The 24,247-nt window shown below is 36.4% G+C and overlaps 1 protein-coding gene across 2 annotated transcripts in view; it reads left to right on the forward strand.

Moving 5' to 3' along the window:
- LOC150105412 (uncharacterized) overlaps window positions 1–24,247 on the forward strand; it is a 131,035-nt gene that overhangs the window by 60,647 nt on the left and 46,141 nt on the right. For both annotated transcript variants that reach the window (XM_090394144.1, XM_090394145.1), the window contains exon 5: window positions 11,046–11,150. In XM_090394144.1, the coding sequence (XP_090250270.1) occupies window positions 11,046–11,150 (105 nt within the window). The remainder of the gene's footprint in view (window positions 1–11,045; window positions 11,151–24,247) is intronic.

The raw sequence follows: 24,247 nt of genomic DNA on the forward strand, positions 1-24,247 counted from the left end.
ACACCTTGGATGTTGAAAAATATTGGTATTCTGATGAAAAAACTACGATAAATCGTCATTAACTGTAATGCAAGTTTGTAATTTCAGTTTATTAAATTAATTGTATAATATGAATTCATAGATTTTATATCAATGTCCTATTAAATAAATAGCCTAATATGATATGTAAAAGTCACCATCTATGATTATGTAGTTACATTTATAATGCATGTATACAAGTGGCACATCAACAGCATCAATATTTAAAATTAAAAAAAAGTTTGACATACCTGGGTAAAAAAGTTCACCATCACTGAGTTAGAGCAATTAGAAATGGAAGTTTAGAGTCAGGACCATAATAGAAAAGCTTAGGAAAGAGTTAGTGCAAATGAAAAGTAATATTAATCATCTGGAAGATGAGATTAAACAGCTAAAGAAGAGATTGGCCAATGTGAATGAGAAGGAGGAAGTTAGTATTATGAAGAAAGAGTCAAAGGATAATTGCATATCATTATATGGTGACTCTAAATGATTACAGCCAAAAGTAGATACATGTGGAAGCATAAGGTGGGTAATTATAGGAAATTCAGTAGTCAATTAGCATCGGTATGTTGGGTAGATAGATGAGCTGTGCAGAAAAGATCTTGACAGTGCATGGAAAATTACAAAGCAGTATCTGATACAAGCAATGTGTAGCTGCATACCAAGGGTTAAGCAGTAAATAAAGTTAGAGGGAAATGGATAAACAGTGAAATCAAGGAAGCTGTGTTGAAAAGAAAATACTATGGAGGAGGTACAAGAAGTTGGTGGTGATCAGATCCATGAAGAGTGTAAAGTGCAGGCTAGGAAGATGATGAGCATGGTAAAGAATGAAAAGGTGCAGTATGAGAAGAGATTGGCTGGTCATGCCTAGGTTAACTCCAGGGAATTTTTCTGCTATATGACAAGCAGGAGATAGAATGACTGGTAGATAGTCATGGCAGCAGAGTGACTGTTGCAAAGGATATTGAATGATCACTTTATCACCATATATAATAGTGGTGTAAACGATTCCTTTCCTTTAGTGTTACACGGTGATTCATTTTACACAAATTATGGACTCTACAACTGTGTTATAAATAATTATTTTAATTTCCCGACGTTTTGACCTTCATATTAAGGTTATCATCTGGAGTACACACACACACAGAGAGAGAGAGACAAGCTAAATTACATTTCTCACAGTATGCTAAAGAGACAATGATATGATCAATGGTTATTCTACTGGCCTAATCTCTAGTGAAAATAAAATAAAATTACAATAAATAAATGAAATAAAATAACTACATCAAAGCTATGTTCTATTTAAGACAACATCAGAGAAACATTCTTTCATATAGATAGTTTTATTACAGTAAAAATTATGTCCTAATTTAACATGACAATCGTTATATTAGATTTAAGATCCTGGATTAACTATGGTCCTATTTATAATTAACTCTTAGGAAGAACTGTAATTTATAACACGGTTGTAGAATCCATAATTTGTGTAAAATTAATGGTGTAAATGATGCTGTGCGGTATACTGGGGCCCTATGCTCCGCAAAGAGGAGAGGTAAGGTAAGTATATAATAGAAGGCAAATATTAGAAAAATTGGAAGGGAAAATAAAATTATTATTATTCCCAAACTCCCCCCCCCCCCAATGGAGTCAAAGATTCATCATGGGAGATCCCTTTGTTACACACAGCTCATCATACTGTGAATTAAATACATTCAAGGCTTCATAGACCTCACACACTCAGGCAATGCATTCCAATCATTTACAAGTCTCCATACAAAAAACCTGCTTCTCACACCCATCTTATACAGCTTCCAGGGATGACCTCTTGTTCTTTCCCCCATCTCCCACCATTTTATGAAACTTCTTCGACATTAATCCTATAACAACCTTTTCACCCCTCTTCCTTCTAGACTTCAAACCTTTCTTCATACTGAACATTTTGGAAACCAGAAACTACCTAGTCAACTGCCTCTAAGCTCTTTCCAATATCTCTTCATCCTTTAGAAAACCAGGTGACCAAATCTGTGCATAGTAGTACATATATGGCCTAATCAAGGACTCATACAATGGAACAAGAATTTCCTTGCTTCTAAAAGTCATTATCCTCCGCATCATTGCTAGAATTCACTGTGTTGTCTTCACTATTTTGGCAATGTATCCTCTAAATTTTAGCTCCTTATCCACCATCACTCGAAGACTTCTTATCTCCTCCATCTCCAACAATATATCCCCTCCCCAAGAGTAAATTCTACATCCCATCTTTGTTTTCAAAATTTTAAAACCTTGCATTTTGCAACATTAAACTGGCATTTCCACTCCTGTAACCATTTACTCAGTCTATTCAAGTTTTCTTTCTAAGGTCATATGAGCATATTGCTCTACTCCTCATAGTTCTTCCCAACTTTGCATCATCTGCAAACAACTGCATATCTCCTTTCAAATCTTCCCCGATATCATTCTACATCATCCAAATGGTAGCATACATTTCCAGTACACAGACCAACTTATACTGTAAATACATTGATTCTAATTCGTATCATCATACTTGTTAGAAATAATTGGAAAAAAAATTAATTTCTCAAGAAAATAAGTACAAAAATTAAACTCCAACTTTCATAATAATTTATATGCTTCTCTGTTCCTAATAAGTATGAGCTAAACGAGGATTTGATGAGTGCTAATATGAATTATATGAATTTGATGACAGAAAGTGTTAGTAGCGAGAATTTTGCAGGAAGAACGAGTGCTCATTTGAAAGAGAAGGATGGTGTGAAAGAAAAGTGAAAAATTGTTAAAAAAAATCACTGAAAAAGAAAAAGAGTGATTTGAAAATTGTAATGGATGGTAAAAAGGACGACAGCGAGGTGAATGTGGCTGAAGGCAATGAAATTGAGAGAATGAAAGAAACCAGAAATAGCGTGACGAAAAGTTCGAAAATTAGAGAAATTGAAAGAATGAATGAAACCAGAAATAGTGTGACACAAGGTTTGAAAGTGGGAAAAATCAAAAGAATGAATGATAGCAAAAGTTGGATGCATGGAGCGAAAGTACAGAAACTCAAAAGAATGAATGAGAGTGAAAGTGTGAAGCGGGAGTCGAGAGTTTGAAAATTAGAAAGATTGAATCATAGAGAGAATGGGACACGAGATTCGAAAGTTGAATTGGGTTGGAGGAGGCATGAGATGAAATGGATGCGGAGTGAAATTAAGAAAATTTGGATGAAAACGATTAAAACAAATCAAGTCGGTATGAAAGAGTTAACGAAAGATGAGCAAGTGGCATTGTATGGTAACTCCATTATTAAAGGTGTGCTGGATGAGAGGATGCACAAGGTATGTTTTCCTGGTGATAAAATGAGTGGAGTGATTGAGGCATTGGATATGAGGATGGAGCGAACAAAAGAGTTGATGGTTTTAATAGGTACGAATTGACTTCATAGAGGACAAAGAGCACATCAGAATGGATATCAGGAGGCTGATTAGACTGATAAAAGAGAATAGTGTGACAGGAAGAGTAGTAAGGGTGTAAAGCCTAGATATGACTGGTGAGATGAGGCAGAGAGCAAGGATTATGAATGATATGTTGGCTGAAATGTGTGACAAGAGGGGAAGTATAGTTTGTTAATGTGTGGAATGAGTTTGAAGGATGAAGGAAACTGTATTGGAGCGATGGACTGCATATGAGTGGTTATGGTGCGAGTCACTTGGAGAGACTGCTGCTGGAAGGTGAGAGAAGTGAGTACAAAGAATGAATGAGATCAAGTGGGAAGTGATGTGGAAGAGCAGGAGAGATTGAAGAGGTGGTTATGAATGAGGAAGTGAGTGGCATGAGTATGGAAAATGAAAGAATGGGTGTGCAAGAGGAACAGGGAAACGGAGGGAGGCTCAGGGTGGACAGGCGGTATACAGCGTGAAAAAGGTAGATGTTCCAAGAGGATGTGAGAGCATGTGTAGACAGGAATGGAATGACCTGGGATCAAGAAGAAACAGTTAGAATTGAAGAGCATCGTAAAATGAATAAGCAGAAAGGGAAATGCCCCCAGTTAAGCATGGAGAGAGAGAGAGAGATCACATCGAATGAGTGGTACCAGTGGAACTAGCTGTAGATCCAGGAATGAGTGCTGTGTATGTATACAAAAGCTAGAAGTGTAAGAAACCAGGCAGATGAAATGGTTGCACTAATTGAGTCTGTTCACCCAAATATTGTTGGAATAAGTGAGACATTGTTAGATGAGGACGACATCCTAAGAGAATAGAGATTGAAGGGTATGATGTGTTTCGTGAGGATAGAAGGGGTAAAAAGGGGAGGGAGATTGCTATTGATGATAGAGTAAGAGTTATGTCCATACAAAGAGATGCAAGAAGAAAATAGTGCCAGTGGTTTTGAGGCAGTATGGTGTGAGATAGAGGTGAATAAAATACTTGGTTGATTTTGTTATAGACCAGGTAATGTGGATGATAGTGACTATGAAATGTATAATCAAATTAGCCAAGCAAATAAAAAAAGGGAGATCATTATGGACGATTTTAATTATGGCAATAGAAACTGGGATGATGAGATAGCAACTGGAAGTAAAGAAAATGAGTTTCTTGAGTTTTTGAAGGATAACTACCTCAAACAGTATGTAACAGAGGGCACACGAGGATTGAGGGTCTTGGATATGGTCATCTCATCAGAAGATGTAATTATAAAAGAGGTGTCAATTCACCCACCAATTGGTGAGAGTGACCATGAGGTGATTACCTGGGTGGTTGCCAGCAGTGTGAGGACCTCTGTAGAAAAAGGGTATATGTGGAACTACATGGGGGGGGGGGGGTATTATTAAGAGCTCAGGAGACAATTTGCTAGTGTAGCATGGAATGAGGAGTTAGCTGGAAAAGAGATCAATGCAGCTCGGGGGATTTTCAAAAACTGTTTAGTAGATGCAATGTCTAAATGTATTCCAAGGATGTGAAATGGATGAAAAAGAGATTAAGCATGCAATACAGAGAAAAGGACATTATTTAGGCAGCATAAGAGAAGTGCAAATAACCAATTCCATGAGGACTACAAAGACCAGGCAAGGCAGGTGACTTGGTTTGTGAGAGTAGCTAAAGTGAGATATGAACAGCAGTTAGCTAATGAAGCTAAAAAAAAATCCTAAAAAGTTCTTTCGATATGTAGCCAGCAAAAGAAAGAATGATTATGGAAGGATGGCATTGATTGGGGAAAATGGTATAAAGACAGCTGTTGCTCAAGATGTGGTGGAGATACTTAATGAGCAGGTCATAAAGGTCTTTCAATCTTTCAATGTGACTTCATGGAGAGATTAAGAGCAGTTGATGATGGGGAAGAGAGAGATTGACTGTAAGTGAGCAAGAGGTGTGTGGGGGAATGAAGCAAACTAGATGTAAATAAGGCTGTGGGACTTGATAATATTCCGCATATTCTGAAGGAATGTGCCAGGGAGTTGACGCCGGCCTTGACATTTTTTTTAATACAAGTCTTGCACTGGGTCAAGTTCCTAAGGAGTGCAAGATTCTGCCACTTCATAAAGGAGGTGATAGAACTCAAGCATCAAACTATAGGCCTATCTCTGTGTGTCAGGTGTTGTGGTCAAGTTGTTGGAGAAGCTTGCGAGAACTAGGATCCAGAATTGGGTTGACAACAATGGTATTATCTTTGATGGATAGCATGGATTTGCTAAAGGTAGGTGATGTTTTGTAATCTACTTATTACAATAACATGACTGCTTCTTTGGATAGAGGAGAAGGATACACAGTAATATACTTAGATTTCGCGAAGGCTTTTGATAGATTACCGCATGATAACTTGATAGTCAAACTAGCGATGGGGTTGAATATTGGATTGGAGCAGTGGTTCTCAAACTTCTTGAAGTCGGGGCGCATTTAAAATCCTACAAATAATTGTAGCGCACTATATACAAATTTCTGAGAAATATGTTATAATAATTAAGTCAAATATTACAGAAAAAAAATAATGCGATTAAAAAAAATAATAAAATGACACATACCTTAAGTTTATTCATTCTTGTGTTTATGAGAAACATGAGCCTGATGTGTCTTAGCAATTGCTTCAATGTTTGGGCATATATTTGAAAGGCAAACTCTCATTTCCTCGTCAATACATTGAAGAGTTCCTCTCTTTTTACACTTAATTGTGGTGAAGGTAGAAAATCCTAATTCACATAAATATGATGTTGAAAATTGTAGTAAAATGTTCAGAGCTTTTTTAGATATTGACACATATTCTTCTTTTATAGAAATCCAAAAGGCTTCAAGAGACAATTCCTTATGTTTAATCATCAATCCACGATCAGTGGATATAGCTGTCAGTTCTTCTTCTTCTGTTAATGTTAAACCAAAATCACTTGAAGTTTCCATAAATGGGTTTCTAATCCAATCGTATTGTTCAGTGTTAAGTGATGGAAAATAAGAACTCAATTTTTCTTCTAAACTTGTTAAATGTTCAACTATTATTGGAAGTATTTCATTTATGCAAGTGTTACTTACCAATGGAAACATTTCCAAATTATCTTCAACAGCTTTTCTTTTCCAAATCTGTAGTTTTCTCTGAAATGCTTTCATTTTGTTAGTGGATGTGAGAATATATTTCTTCTTTCCCTTGCATGCTAGTATTCAAAATATTGAGCTGCTGAAATATGTCGGCCAAATACTGTAACCTGGCAATCCAAAATTCGCACTGAAGGTGGTTACAAAAATGTAATTGTTTCATCTCTTCAAAAAACGCAAAAAGTTCTTGTCGTAGCTCGTGTACACAGGTAAGTATTTTCCCCCTTGACAGCCACCTCAGTGCATAAAAGCAGCCATCTGTGTTGTGAATCCATATCAATACAAAGCTTTTCAAATAAACGTAATTTGACAGGTCTTGTTTTAATAAAGTTTACCATCTGAACAACTTGATCTAAAACTTCTCTTAATTTTTCTCCCAATGTTTTTGCCATCAAGGCCTCCCTATGAAGAAAGCAGTGAGTTATGATAACATTCTCATTTTGTTTTTTTTTTTACAAAAGATGTAAGGCCCTTAACACAGCCTACCATAGAAGGGGCTCCATCTGTACAAATGCCTACACATGACTTCCATGTTAACTGCCATTTATCAAGCTAGCTATTCAAAATGTTAAAAACGTCCTCACCTTTTGTAGACACACACTTAATTCTTTGCAAAAAAGAAACTGATTTACTATTCGATCTTCATTAATAAAACGGATGAATGCTAAGAGTTGCGCCTTGTTGTCTGTGTAATGTCTGTTGACTCATCAACTTGCAATGCAAAATTTGAATACCGAAGTTTATTACTGCATACATTTTTCTCAATATCAGAAGACATTTCTATAATACGCCTGTGAACTGTATCGTTGGACAGAGGAATCTTGCTTATTTTCATTGCTGCTTCATTTCCTAGCATTATTATGACCATTTTTTTACATGCAGGCAAAATAAGTGACTCACCTCTAAAGTATGATCTTTCATATTTTTTGCTATCAGTTCTGAGACTTGATAAGAAGCGTTTTGAGCTTTATCAGAAATAGTCATTATACTTTTAAAAGAATTTGCCGCTTTTGTTTGCTGTTCAGACAATCTCTTGAAAAAACTTACAGATTTATGTTGTAAATTAGAGTGTATAGTTTTAGAATGTTTACTCAATTTACTAGGAAGCAACGATTCATTTGCCATTTTACATCCACATACTAAACATAGCGGCAAAGGATGATCTTCACTTCCGGTCCAAGTGAAACCAAAGCTTAAATAACTTTTATTATATTTGCGAGTAGGCTGCGATTTTGCTTTCTTACTTGCATTTAACTTTTGCTCACTTCCAGAATCTGATTCTTCAATATCACGCTTCTTTTTGAGAAATCTATCCATTTTATTTGGGTGTATTTATCTGAAAATAAGTAATATGCACATAACATCCACTTCCAACACTTTTAAAATAAGTAATATACACAACAAGAATAAACCATATTCTTGTTCTCTTTGCAAGAAAAACCGCTGTTAATTAACATAATAATGATGTATTGACAAAAAGAGCGGTATATCCGTAATGAAAAGGTATAATAGAGTAACTATATTTATTATTATATCTGGACCCATATTTCTCTGGAATACCATAGGGCGCACCCGGAAATCTTCTAGGGTGAACCCTTTGAGAACCACTGGATTGCAGACTTGCTTTCTAATAGGTATCAACAAGTTGTGTATGGTGGAGTGATATCCAGGAAAAGGAAAGTTACTAGTGGTGTGCCTCAGGGGTTTGTTTTAGGGCCATTGCTGTTTAACTTGTATATTAATGATATTGGTGAAGATTTGGATCTAGATTTCGGTTTTTGCAGATGATGCCAAGTTGGGAAGAACAGTGAAGAGTAGAGATGTTGTGGTCCTACAAAAAAACTTGAATAAATTGGGTGATTGGGCATGGCAATTCGGATGTGAGTTCAATGTTGCAAAATGTAAGGTTTTAAAATTTGGAAAACAAAGATGGGATGCAGAATTTATGCTTGGTGAGTATATATTGTTAGAGGTAGGGGAAATAAGATATCTTGAGGTGATAGTGGATAAGAATCTGAAATTTAGGGGCACATTGCCAAAATTGTATAAAAGACACAAAGGATTCTGGGAATGATGCAGAGGACACTGACTTTTAGAAGCAGGGAGATTTCTTGTTCCATTGTATAAGGCTTTGATTAGACCACACATGGACTGTTGTGCCCAGATTTGGTCACCTGGTTTTCAGAAGGATGAAGATATGCTGGAAAGGGTCCAGAGGCGACTGACTAAGGCAATTTCTAACCTCTGGAATGTCGAATATGAGGAAAGATTGAGAAGATGCATTTGCAGAGTCTGGTGGACAGGAGGAAGAAGGGAGATATGGTAGAGACCTACAAGTTAATAAGGGGTTGTTATAGGATCGATGTTCTTATAGTTCCTACAGAGTAGAGGAGTGAGAAGCAGGTTTCTTTCATGCAGAGTTGTGATGATTGGAATTCCATTGCCTGAGAGTGTGTTGTCTACAGAGAATTTGAGTGTGCTTAAAAAACGGTGTGATGAGCTGTGTGTATGATAAAAGGATCTCCCAGATGAGTCTTTAACTCCATGGGGTCTTGAGTGATAATAATAATAATAATCAGTTCATTAATTCACTTAGGCATGGATTCTACCAATGCAGAACACATTTTTTTTTTTTTTTTTTTCAACTCGAAACCATACTTTTATAATGGATTGTATTAAGTTATCCTTTGTATCACAATTTAATTTTCCAAGTCTATTTTTCACTATGGTCCACAAATCGTCTACTGAGTTAATCTCAGGAGAGTTATCTGGCCACTGAAGCAATTACATGTTGTGATTTTTGAGGAACTCGGACTTTTTTTTTTTTTTTTTTTTTTTTTTTTTTTTTTAAGTGTGGTATGGAGCAAGATCCTGTTAGAAGATGAGTTCTTTGTCTTTCTGGATCTGTGGGGCCACTCTTTTATCCAAAATTTTTATGTATTGGTCACTTTTCATCATGTTGTCAACAGGCACAAGTGATCTTGAACCATCATATGTAAAACAACCCCAAAACATCTTTTTAGCTGGTTGTTTAGGAGCTTGTTGAAGATGGGCAGGAGAAATATTCTCAGCCACTGATTTGCGAATATACAGTACTCATTCTCCTTGTACAAAAATTGGCTCTCATCTGGGAATATGACCTTCTTCCACTTCTGAACATTCTAATCTTTGTACAGTTTTGTGCACTGGAGCCTCTTTTTCTACATAGCCTTCATCAACAGTTGTTTCTTTTTTGGTCTGTGTGCAGTCCTCCCTGCTTCCAACAATTTTCGACGGACTGTTGTGTCAGAAGCATTAATCCCACTAGCCGCCAAGTCTCTATTTAAGTCTACAGCAGGCAATCTTCAATTCATTTTGCTTTTACTAACCGATCTTCAGTAAGTAAACGATCTTCAGTAAGTGCAGTTTTCTTTTTTTTTTTTGCCCTCTTTTTCCGTTTGTCAGGAGAAAAGGTACTATCTTCCTTAAATCTCTTTAAAATCGCATTAATAGTACCCAAACCAACACCACACTCATTGGCAATTTGTCTTTGAGTCATGAGTATATGCTCAGAAAGAGTACACATTTTTGAAGACTTTCTTGGAGATGTATATATTTTATAGCTACACAAAATGAATGAAACACTTCAAATGTCAACTTCTTTACACTATTAAAAACACATAACACTATTAATAAACATCATAAAGACAGTTAAAACATGTAGCACTCAACCAAAACTGAAAATAGTAAACCGAAACCAAAATTATTGTGAAGTGAAACAAACACCAAATCAAAAACTTTATAAAAATTCAGCTTGTTCAGATTAATTTGTTTGCTACTGTATTATGGACAGACTGGTTGTATTGTACAAATTCATCTTGAAGAACGTCAGGAATACATTTCACTTAAAGAACCCAACAAATCTGGTTTAGCAAGCCACACATTATCTGTAAACACAGGATTCAGTGGAACAAAACCAAAGTGTTACACAATAGTTATTTTCTTCTGGAAAGACTGTACAAAGAAAGCACACATTCATAACTCAAACCTGAACAAAAACAATTGCCTAAAACTTTCTCGATTTTGGGAAGTTATACTGACTAATACTCACCATTAATGTGTTTCTCAATTTGTAATTAATTTATTTTTTATATTGAAAAATAATTTTTTAACTAAACTATTTTATTGTAATAAAATAATTTAGTTATCTTTAGTTATACAATTATTTAGTTGTATATCTATATCTATTAATGCTGATAGAACTTTTCTCTTGCAGTCAATAGAGTACATAATATTACACACTTTCAATTGAATTGCTCTCTTTTTTATGTTTTCCTATAATTGCATTGATAATGGCTATGAAACTTAGTCAAAAATTTTACAAATAAAAACATTTATATTAATGTAATGATTCAATTAAGCTATGATGAAGAATAATATTTATTTCATATCAGATATTTACTCTGATTACAGCTTGCAGATCTTGATTTAACAGCTTGTATAAGAGCTGGAACAGCAACAGAAGTAAAACATTATACTGTTCGAGATAAGGAAGGAAAACTTATAGAAAAAACAAGCGTAAGTAATATTTAAAATTATTTTTAGATTATATTGAGATGGTTCTGATTAAGTGAAAGTGCATTGAAACATTATCATTATATTCTTTCTCCTGAATTTTGACACTACATTCAGTGTTTTTTCCTCAGTGTACGATATGAACATGGAACCAAAAAAATTGGAGTTGCTTATTTGCAAATGATAAAGAACTCCCCAGGATGAAATACTCCAATAAAGTGTTTTGTGAACAACTCCAATATGTAGGGTAATCAGGAGTGTAGCTGCTATGTAGTACTTGCAGAATGATTTCAATAGGCTGAAATTGTGGGCATGAGAAAATGGCTGACATTTCAATGTTAATAAATGTAAGGTCGTGCACTTTGATGTGATTAGATATCCATTGTTGTATAATATTGGTGGGATTATGCTAAAAGAAACTATTCAGGCTAGGGATCTTGGAGTTTTAGTAGACAGGAAGTTGAAATTCAAGGTCATATAGCAAAAAGAAGATGAACAGAGATGCAGGAATATCAAAGAGATGGGAACGTATGTGGAATCATAAAGCAGATGATTATAATAGTCTTAGACATCAACTTGGGGAAGTTTAATTGAGGGAAGAATTGGAAGGCTTGGATATCATTAGTGCTTGGGAAATTGTGAAAGAATATTTGTTAACAGCAATAGTAAGCTGTATTCCACAAGTGAAGTGGATAACAAACAATATTAAATAGGAACTGCATGTGAAAAAGAGGCTATGGAAGAGATACAAGGAGACAGGTGATGAAAAGATGCATGAAGAATATAAGACACTAGCCAGGAGAGTGACTAGTATGGTAAGGAAGGCAAAACTAGAATATGAGAAGAGATTGGCTCTAAGATCCAAAGCAAATCCTAGGGAATTTTTTTAGCTATGTGGCCGGTAAGAGGAGAAATGATTGTGGAAGAATGACATTGTGAGATAAAAATGGGAATAGAGTGACTGATGCAGAGGACATAGTAGAATTGTTCAATGAACACTTTATTGGAGTATTTCATCCTGGAGGAGTCAGTTTTAATGCTAGAGGGATAGGGCAGGTTCGAGGTTTAGAGGTACAGGAGGAAAGTGTGTTTCAAATACTGAGTACTCTGGATGTCAGTAAAGCTGTGGGACTGGATGATATTTCACCATGAGTTTTGAGAGAATGTGCTAGGGAACTGACAGTGCCTTTGACCTGGCTTTTCAATAAGTCTGGCTGCGGGAAAGGTGCTCATGGAATGGAAGGAAGGTAATATAGTGCCATTGCATAAGGGCACTAGCAGACTGGAAGTGTCTAATTATAGACCAGTTTGTGTGTCATCAGTAGTTAGTAAGATCTTGGAGAAAGTAGTGAAGGACCGTATACAGCATTGGGCAGATGAGGGTAATGTTATCTGTGAGAGTCAACATGGATTTGTGAAGGGGCACTCTTGTTTTAGCAATATGCTAGCCTTTTATGATAAAGTTACAAGTGCATTAGATGAGGGAAAGGCATATACTGCAATTTTCTTAGACTTAGCGAAGGCATTTGTCAGCGTGCCACATGATAAGCTGATATTTAAGTTGCAGCACATGGGTTTCGATGTAAGGTTGGTCAACTGGATTCAGGATTGGCTGTCCTGAATCCATACACAATTCTCTGAAAGGTATCAGAGAGTTGTGTGTATGGTGGGGCAGTTTCAAGGAGGCAGAGGCTTACAAGTGGGATCCCACAGGGCTCAGTACTGGGACCTATATTGTTTAATCTTTGTCAATGACACTGTCAGGGGATTGCAAGGGGATATTCAGTTGTTTGCAGATGATGTGAAGCTGGGAAGGGTTATTAGTAATAGTGCAGATGTGGTAGCCCTGCAAGAGGATTTGAATAAGCTAGACAGATGTGCAAATGAATGGGGGTGTCGGTTTAATGCAGCAAAATGTAAGGTATTGAGGTTTGGGACACACACACCAATGTGATGCTGCATACTCTATTGGAAGAGCTATACTGGAGGAAGTAGAGGAAACAAGATATCTGCAGTTGATGATTGATAGAAACCTGAAATTTAGGGGACATATTGCAAAGATGGTGAATGTAACATAGAGGATTACTGCGATAATGAGAAGGATGGTGACCCGCAGAGATAAAAGAGTTATCATTCTGTTGTATAAGAATCTGATCAGACCACACTTAGACTATTGTTCTCAGATTTGGTCCCCAGGATTTGAAGGGGATATATTAACTGTGGAAAGGGTACAAAGGCAGATAACAAAGATGGTTTCAGGACTGTACAATGTTAGTTATAAGGATCGGCTGAGGGAATGTGGACTGCAGAGTTTGGATAAAAGGAGAGGTGATATGATTGAGACTTTTAAACTCTTGAGAGGTGGTTACAGGGTTGACACCAGGGAGCTCTTTCTCTTGGTTGAACAGCGAGAAGGAGTGATGACCAGGGGCCATCCCTGAAAGTTACGAAAGGAAATTGTGAGCAAGAGGGTGAGGAGTGGTTTCTTTGCATGGAGAGTGGTTGAACCATGAAATGCATTGCCTGATAGAGTGGTGAGAACGAGAACAGTCAATGAGTTTAAGGAATGGTATGATAGACTTGGTGTTTCCTAGGAAGGACCTCCCGCAATGAGTCTCTCGACTCCATGGAGGCCTGAATAATAATAATTAACTTCCAGTATTATTATGCCTTTCCTTCCCATATCTTTTAGATTTTGAACAAAAGCACTCTCAACAGTATCAAAATTCACAATAAAATACATATCCTTCACTATTAATTTCTCTCACTATATCATTTCAACTACAACAGATTCCGAAAAATATCAAACTTACTTTGGTCAGGGCAGCAGTTATGCATCATTAACGCATGGAATCATTATTAAGAAAAAAAGAATTATTTTAAACGTATATATTTCTCAATAAATTATGTATGAATTCTCCTACTCAAATTGTGATAATGCTTCATTTGAATAGTTTGCAAATTCGCAGGCGATTGCTTGTGAATCTTCGTTCAGCTTTGTATATGAATGAAGCTGAAATATACATTGCAAGCCTGTAACAATATGAAATGCATACGAAAGTGACTGATAAAAAAGTAATTATATGAATCATTAGTAGATGTAATTAAGACAGTTATACAGATATTAATCAATGTGCTTCATTATTTGTTTATATTAACCTGTTGTTAGTTAAAATAACGATTTAATAGGTTTGTACTACTTTTACAGTGATATAATTGCTTTAATAATGTATGAAAGTTATAATACCTATAATAAATATAATAATTTTTTTAGCTTTCAAATTCTTATGTATGTATTATTGGTATGGAAAAGCAGTTGTGTATGATTACTTCCCATTTCTTTGCAAATTTGAAAGAAAAGTCTAGCATTTAGAGGATGGCCTTTAATATAATTTATGATTTTTGCAGCTTCATCCAGAACTTTTCTTAGGTCTGTAGACATCATATGTGTAGCCAAAGCCTTCCTCTGTATGCAGCAGTGTAGACTTTGCTCCTGCTGCAATAGCTTGAATGCTTGAAACAAGCCCTTTTTTAGATCCAACCAAGGATTTCACTCCATTCATGCTTATTCCAACACAACATTTCCAGTCAAACTTGTTTTGATGCATAAATGTATTTATATTGTTGAATATTTCTTTTCCTGTTATGTTCTGGGAAGGGTTGGCAAAATAAAAGGTCATCGTGAAGTTTTTGATTTTTTTTGTACCTAACGAACACTAGAAGATTTGCAAAATTTGTAATTTTTGCGTATTCATCGACCTGCAATGTATAATAATGACTCTTACATATATCAGTAACAATGTTTGTTTTATGTTTTCAGCCATTCCAGTGATGCTTTGATGAACAGTACTATTTGAAAGGCAAATCCAATCAAAAGATCTTTTTGCATTATCTCTGATCATAATTTCTGCTATTATTTTTGCTGCAGGCTTGACCAAAGTTTCAACAATTGTTTCCATTGCACCACTTTTTGCTATTAATAGCGACACACAATATGCAGCTTCTAAAGCCTTCTTATTTTCACCTCCTGACACGATAAACATCATTTTTTGAGATTCTTTTAAATTTTTTAGTTTATTTTGAAAAAATTGTACAGTTTTGTCCTTGTATTCATTATGTGTCAATTCAAAATGGCGATTTAAGTGAGATGGTTTCGTGCTTTCATTTTTTAAAGTTTCACCACAAATAACACATAATGGAATAGTTTCCTCTTCATTTCCCATCCATGAAAATCCACGTTTCAAGTAATTCATATCGAACCACATCTGAGATTGGCTCAATCAGCATACCTGGTAGATATATTTACTGTATTAAATAATCTTCATTTGTCTTTGCAAGGCAAGGAAATTTCTATATTTCATGTTCAAGATAAAGTGAACGCCACATTGGCAAAGATGAAGTTATGGCAAAAGCAGGTTGGTAATGAGAATTTGCGCATTTCCATCTCTTCATGAATTGCTTGCAAGTTCAAATGAACAAATTGATGATGATGTGAAAATTACTATCATGCAGCATTTCCAAAGCTTACAAATGAATCTAGAAAAGTATTTCCCTGAATTGGACATTGATATTGAGTGGATAAGATACCCTTTCAGTATGAACAAACCTGTGCCAAAAGGTCTGTTGCCCTTTGGTATAGATTAGAACCATCTTCTGATGGTTTCCAAAAAAATAAATACAATGAGAATATGTTATTGTTATAATCCTCTCATTTGCCTTTATTATCTTTGTTGTCTCTATTGTCGACTGCGGCGTAGTTAATGTCTATGTATACTTGGATTGCAAGTGTTATGTCTATTACTCTATTATAATCACTCTTAAACAGATTCTAGAATGCACCTTTGTTAGATTAATATTTGCTTCTAAAATGATTCTTTATCACTTTTCTTAATCTAACTCTACCCTACATTTGACCCTCCTTTATTCTTTCTTAACTCTATCCTTAGTTCCTGCTGCATGCAATGCAGCCATTAAGCAGCCAAGTGAAAAATAAACTCAACAGCCATTAAGGTTTCTAATGTGTCCAACTTGTGACTAGCAATTTGCCAAAATTCTCATTGTTCTCAACTAGACAAATTTGTTTGATTACCAAATGCCCCAGCCTAATTGAATTAATATAGACTGAGAATCTCAGGAAAAGGAACACAGGCAAATTTTATAGTAAAATTACATCTACTCATACAGTGTCATGGTGATTTTTTATCAATCTGCACACAGGTTTGCAATTATTTTTTCGAGACAGTGCATTGGCAAAAGATCAGGCAAGGTCATTAAACAAATATTACTTTGGAGAGGAAATTACTTCTCTTAATCATAACTATACTAAACAACTTAACATTCACATAATTGTTAAACACATAGCTTCAACAACTTTAGTACGTTGCTCAACAAACTTACAATCTAAGAGCAGTTGCTCCCTTATTTCTAATCTAATTCAGTTCCTTCCATTCTTTGTTCATAACCATATTACTTTTGTACATCTGCAACACTAAACTCAATTTCACATCAACTCCTTTCTTTAAGCACAATTATCATTTATACTAATACTAATCCTATGCATTTACAATTACGAGGAAAAAAAAACATTGACAAAGCGTGTCTACTCACAGTAACCTTTACATTCACAGTCCCATTACATGAATAAAATTTCGGTCTGGATTTTCTTGCTTCTGTTCCTCTTCTTCAGGGTACAATAGTCACTTAGGCGCTCCATAGATAACTGCGGTGCTCTTAACTAGAGTTGTGGACGATATCCTTCCTACGACAATGGCTGTTTCTATCGTGGAGAACTCACATCCACGTGGCAGATTTCATCCTGAAAACAGTTCGATGATATTGGGGAGATATCCTGTTGACACATCCGCTACGATCTTCCATCGGGTAGTTAGGAAAGAACTGCCGAAGTCTCTGTCACGTCCTCGGGTAATAGCCTTTACCTTGTCCTTGCAGGTTACGGCCTCGTCTCTTCACAGTCGGAACTGGATCCTCTGAGAAGTGAAAAAAAAAAAAAAAAAAAAGAGCTTCTCTTCCCTCTCAGTCCCCTTAAGTATTTCTAATCCTTTGTTTCAATACTCAAGTTTCCATGATTGCCCTGTGGTGTGATGATGTCACTTCGACTCTCACCCTTTGAACATCTCTAATGTGGGCACTTTGTTCGCAAGACCTTTCAAATTTTTATTTTTGCTGATTCATTCTCCTGATCTTGTTTAATTCCTCTCTTTAGTTTTTCATATGACTTTCAACAGGAATTATTTTATGTACTTTACAAGAATATAAGGAATTATTTGAATATTATTCTAACTTCACATTTTACATTAAATATACATGTGTTTGTTAAAAATACCAAGCAATTTTAAATGGAGAAAAGCAAATTTAAATTGGGAAATGGAGTAAAACCAGGTTTAAAATTGCTTGGTATTTATAACATTTATTATACCCAAGGTAAAATACTTTCTACATTTATATCTCCTCCAGAGATTTTTATTTAATAAAGTTAAAACACCTTATGGCAACTTGTTGTGGTAAAATACTTATAAGCTCTGTATTACTAAATCTTGGTATTTCTAGCCTAGCTCCCTCTGATGAGACCTCAATAAAGGTCGAAACCGGTCTGGGTAGTGGCCCCTTGCCTTTAATACAAAACATCATGCATCCCCTTCTTGGAGATGTGTTTTGGCATTAAGGGTAAATATTAAGATTAGTGATCAGAGCTTATGCCACCTTTACCACGAGTTGCCTTGGTCTTGCACTACCTGTAGGATCAGCTAGACTTGCATCACTTGCAGGCGCAAACTTGACTTGTTTGTCTGTTTGCTTACTTGGGAAATGGAGTAAAACCGGGTTTAAAATTGCTTGGTATTTTTAACATTTATTATACCCAAGGTAAAATACTTTCTACATACATGTGTTTGAAACCCCTATAAAGCTGAGCTCGATAAGTTAACTGACTTATTGTGTGAAATTTTACATTATCATTTTGGCTACAAATACAGAATGAATTTCCTGAATTAACAGATAAAGCTCTAAGGTTCATTTTTCCATTTCCAAGTTCATGTTTGTGCGAAGTTGGATTTTTGGCCATTGTAGATCTTAAGACTAAGAAGAGGAACTGCATCTGAGATTGAAATTAACGACTATACAGCCAAATATGGCTGAAACTGTATCAAGTGTTACTTTACTTCTGAACAACTGTTAACTTAATAGCCTCGTAGCATATCTCCTCTCCAACCACCGTGGGCAGAGATGTTTGTGAATGACCTTGGGTTTTAGGCAGTTTTACTGCCCACTGAGATGACAACTGACTCTGGATTTACTGGAGCCTTGAAATGACTTGAAAAAATTCCATGTTTGGTTTCTAGAGCAGGTTTCTGGATTATGTAACACTTAGCTCACCCATGATACTTGTATAATGAACTACAGGCATACAGGTTTTCATTGGTGGGTTTCACTTAAAAATGCTAATCAGAAATCCATCCAACCAATGATTAAATTCTCATATTTGCAAAAAGTGCCCCAAAGAACTCCTACAAATCTTGACTCAAAAGAAACAGATTAGAATAATTAATGACCTATCACCATTTTACTCATTTCTCTTTGACACAGACATTCTATCACTGCCTTGTGCATTTTTCTGGATATTTCTGTGGTCATTATTTATTAGAATTGGTAAGTACTCTGCTCTCTCTCCCCTAAATTTTTAAAAGCATGCAGTAATGGCAACCACTCCTATTAAGTTCAACTCCACACTCAGAATAAATGTTTCTTTCTCTTATTCATTTCCTGCCCTGCTGTCATGTAGAACATCCTCCTCTGTTATGTATTTCCTAAAACATAATCTGCAGATCTTCAAATCTAGAGTTAACAAGTTGCTTCTTTTCTGTAACTTCCTGCCTGTCTATGGTATTAATATACCATGGATGGCAGAGTCTTTAATGGTGACTAGGACTTACTGCATGAAACATCATACTTTTCTTGAACTCATTCAATGTTAATATGCTCATGACTTCCTTAAGCAAACTACTCTATTGTACGTATGTGCATTACTTGTTAACAAACATCTAGTTATCATACTCTAGTTAACCATATTCTGATTCAATATTGCTAGTGTGTGTGTGTGTGTGTGTGTGTTGCTAGCATTATTTTTGAACTGTGCTAAGAAAACAGTGTTTTGAATTGTTTAGTGTTGCTATTTTTTCTTACAATAGTACTTTTTTTTTTTTTAATATTCAGGCTTGATACAGGTGTTCTTCAGTGATGTTCTTTGTATTAATTTTGTTGGTTTATGTCATTGCAGCTTTTCTCACTGGTGGTAAACATTCTAAAAATGGTGCCCGTAACAAAGTGCATGTCAGCAACATGGAAAAATTCAGGACAACTCAAAAAGCGAGGGTTGTCCTAGATTTTTCTAAGTTGATATGATGCAAAAATTGTTTTGTGCATTTCAGTAAAAGATTTGTAGACTAAGATTGAAAAGAAAAGTATTAACAGTGTGATAATGTATTGGTGTTTAAAAAAAAAAATTATATTACGAAGAGCAGTAAATAAAAAAAATTAATAAAAGTGCTAGTAATGATTGCAAAGGGGAATGAGAAACTAATTGTGTGAATGAGAAGGAGCAAAGTTAGTAGTATGAAGTAATAGCCAAAGGATAATCATATAGCATTATATAGGGATTCAATTACAATTTCCAAAAAAATAAGATAACATTTTTTTTTCTCTTAATAATGTTGAAAGGGAGCAAGATAAAACACAGTGGACAGATATATACCCATTAATAACATTCAAAAAGATGGCCATAGCAGTGTGGTGTTACTGTCACCTCACAGCCAATTCCAACTGTAAGATGGTGATTACCTTGCAAGTGTGGTCCAAAAACAGGTGTCTGTAAAGTTATTAATTTTTTGTAAGCAAAAGGGGGTTTTACCAAGCGAAATTCACCATGAACTGGTTGCTGTGTATGGTAAAAAGGTGATTTCAAAGAAGCAAATGTATTTTTGATGCAATGAATTTAAAGCAGGCTGTGGTGACTTTGAAGATTAACATCAGGCAGCAGGACAGACTACAGCATTTCACACATGAAGGGAATAGTTCTTGAAGACCAGTGAGTGAAACTGCATGAAATTGCTCAAGTGGTGAATTTGAGTAAGTGTACTGTTTACAAAATTGTTAACAATGTACTTGGCTTTCGAAAGGTATGCTCCTGCTGGGTGTCCCAAAAATTGTCAGACGAGCATAAGGCAACACATATGGGAATGTGGCTGGAGAATCTGTTGTGATACAACAAGAAAGGAGGTTCTTGCTTACCTAGTCACAAGAGACGAAACATGGGTTCATCACTTTTACACCAGAGAGCAAACAAGATTCCATGACCTGGAAACATCACAATTTCCTGTGCACAAAAAATTCAAAACTGTTCCCACTGTCTGAAAAGTCATGGCCACAGTCTTCTGGGATCTCAAAGACATTTTGTTGGTGGACCTTGCCAAAGGGAGTTACAATCATTGCAGAGCTTTACTGTGCACCATTGGACTAACTGAAAGCCAACATTCGATGCAGACAACCAGAATCCATGACAAACAGTGCGATTTTGGTACACAACACTACTCCACACATTAAATATCCTCAAGGGAAAAAAAAATGTTACCTTACTTTTCAGAAACCCCTCATATTAGAAATTTGCTGAATAACATAGCATGTAAAATATGTTTTACAGACAGAAAACATTGAAGAAACAAATGACTGATGCTTAGATGTAAGGAAAGAATGATCATCTGTGGAATGATTTGGATGGTGATAAAAATGAATGTAAGTAGGGATTTGAGGAAGTCGTTGTATGAAGTAAAGGATAATAGTCTTGGTTAGTATGTTTCCCTGATATTATGTGACACCTCCAGGGAGTCCAAAGACTCATCGAGGGAAAGCATGCCAACAGCATCGAACAATTGACCGCTTCCAACTACTAACCACGCTCAAACTTGCTTACCTTTTTGTGTGAGCCATTAGTAACAGAGGCTCTACCAATCTGGCAACATCATAATATTAAATTGAAAAGGAAAATAGATAAAGAATGGCAAGATGGAGTTGTATAAGGCAAAGGTTTTCAAGTTGTGAATCCATGGAGTCAATTTGAAGATAAGTTAGAATGCTTTAAGATTGAAGGATTGCATTTTAACTGGATTTGGTGTGTTACATTTGGAGATGCTGCTAGCTTAGAAAGAGAGGGCACATAGCAAATATAAGCTAGTGTAGCTAGAGAGGTTGGGAAATAGGTTGTGAAAACAAGAGGAAGATGGGTCCAAAGTTGAAGTGAATTTGAAAAGAAGTTAGAATGGTTTAAGATTGAAGAATTGCATTTTAACTGGATTAATTAATTATTATTATTCAGGCCTCCATGGAGTCAAAAGACTCATCATGGGAGGTCCTCCCCTAAGAAACACAAAGTCTATCATACCACTCCTTAAACTTATTGACTGTTCTTGCTCTCACCACTCCATCAGGCAATGCATTCCATGGTTAAACCACCCTCCATGCAAAGAAACCACTCCTCACCCTCTTGCTCACAGTTTCCTTTCATAACTTCCAGGATGGCCTCTTGTCATCACTCCTTCCTGCTGTTCAACCAAGCGCAAGAACTCCCCAGTGTCAACCCTGTAACCACCTCTCAACAGTTTAAAAGTCTCAATCATATCACCTCTCCTTCTTCTATCCACCAAACTCTGTAGTCCACATTCCCTCAGCCGATCCTCATAACTATCATTGTACAGTCCTGAAACCATCTTTGTTATCCGCCTTTGTACCCTTTCCACAGTTAATTTATCCCCTTCAAATCCTGGGGACCAAATCTGAGAGCAGTAGTCCAAGTGTGGTCTGATCAGGGTCTTATACAATTGAATGATAACTGTTTTATCTCTGCAGGTCAGCGTCCTTCTCATTATTGCAGCAATCCTCTGTTACCTTCACCACCTTTGCAATATGTCCCCTAAATTTCAGGTTTCTATCAATCATCAACCCCGGATCTCTTGTCTCCCCTACTTCCTCCAGTATAACTCCTCCCATAGAGTATACAGTGTCCCATCGATGTTTCCCAAACCTCAAGACCTTACATTTTGCTGCATTAAACCGACACCCCATTCATTTGCCAATCTATCTAGCTTATTCAAATCCTCTTGCAGGGCTACCACATCTGCACTATTACTAATAATCCTTCCCAGCTTCGCATCATCTGCAAACAACTGAATATCCCCTTACAATCCACTGACAATGTCATTGATATAAAGGTTAAACAATATAGGTACCAGTACTGAGCCCTGTGGGAACCCCCACTTGTAACCCTCTGCTTCCTTGAAACTTCCCCACCATATACAACTCTCTGATACCTATCGGACAGTCAATCCTGAATCCAGTTGACCAATCTGACATCCAGATCCATGTGCTGCAACTTAAATATCAGCTTATCATGTGGCACCCTGACAAATGCCTTCGCTAAGTCTAAGAAAATGGCAGTATATGCCTTTCCCTCATCTAATGTTCTTGTAACTTTATCATAAAAGGCTAGCATATTGCTAAAACAAGAGTGCCCCTTCATAAATCCATGTTGACTCTCACAGATAACATTGCCCTCATCTGCACAATGCTGTATACGGTACTTTCTCCAAGATCTTACTAACTACTGATGACACAAACTGACCTATAATTATTTTTGTTGAAAGTTTATTTTTCACTTGGTTAGAGTATAATATAATAAATTAGTTTAATCCTTTATCCAAGTGTGAGCAAACAAAGTTTGCGCCTGAAGTATCTTCAGGACTAGGGTAAGGTGATACCACACCGGGGCAACTCGTTGCAAAGGTGGAGAGAGCTACCAACACTCCTATCTCAGGTAGAGATGACCTGCGAATGCATCTGCCTGGTATTTCCACTAGGGCCTGGCTCCCACTGAAGAGACCTCAATAAAGGTCGAAACTAGTCTGGGTAGTGGCCCTTCCCTTAATGCATAACATTAGACATATCCGCAAGGAGATGTGTTTTGCATTATGGGAGATACTGAGATAGGAGTGTTGGTAGCTCTCTCCACCTTTGCAACGAGTTGCCCCGGTGTGGTATCACCTTACCCTAGTCCTGAAGATACTTCAGGCGCAAACTTTGTTTGCTCACACTTGGATAAAGGATTAAACTAATTTATTATATTATACTCTAACCAAGTGAAAAATAAACTTTCAACAACCTTCTCTAAATCCAGAGTAATTTATTAAAAAAAGGGTGGCACACCATTTGGCAACTCCTATAGGTAGAGATGACCTGCGAATGCTTCTGCCTGGTATTTCCACTAGGGCCTGGCTCCCACTGAAGAGACCTCAATAAAGGTCGAAACTAGTCTGGGCAGTGGCCCTTCCCTTAATGCATAACATTAGACATATCCGCAAGGAGATGTGTTTTGCATTATGGGAGATACTGAGATAGGAGTGTTGGTAGCTCTCTCCACCTTTGCAACGAGTTGCCCCGGTGTGGTATCACCTTACCCTAGTCCTGAAGATACTTCAGGCGCAAACTTTGTTTGCTCACACTTGGATAAAGGATTAAACTAATTTATTATATTATGACCTATAATTAGACACTTCCAATCTGCTACCGCCCTTACGCAATTTCACTAATCTTACCTTCCTTCCATTCCATGGGCACCTTTCCTGCAGCCAGACTTTCATTGAAAAGCCAGGTCAAAGGCACTGTCAGTTCCCTAGCACATTCTCTCAAAACTCGTGGTGAAATACCATCCAGTCCCACAGCTTCACTGACATCCAGAGTACTCAGTATCTGAAACACACTCTCCTCCTGTACCTCTAAACCTCGAACCTGCCCTATCCCTCTAGCATTAAAACTGACTCCTCCAGGATGAAATACTCCAATAAAGTATTCATTGAACAATTCAACTATGTCCTCTGCATCAGTCATTCTATTCCCATTTTTATCCCACAATATCATTCTTCCACAGTCATTTCTTCTCCTACTGGCCAAAAAAATCCTAGGGAATTTTTTATATCTAAAAAATTCCCTAGGATTTTCTTTGGATCTTAAGGCCAATCTCTTCTCATATTCCAGTTTCA

Source organism: Typopeltis vanoorti, chromosome 6 (assembly GCF_054136105.1).
Source record: "Typopeltis vanoorti isolate ZY-2024b chromosome 6, IOZ_Tvanoo_1.0, whole genome shotgun sequence".
In the NCBI taxonomy this organism is placed as follows: Eukaryota; Metazoa; Arthropoda; class Arachnida; order Uropygi; family Thelyphonidae; genus Typopeltis; species Typopeltis vanoorti.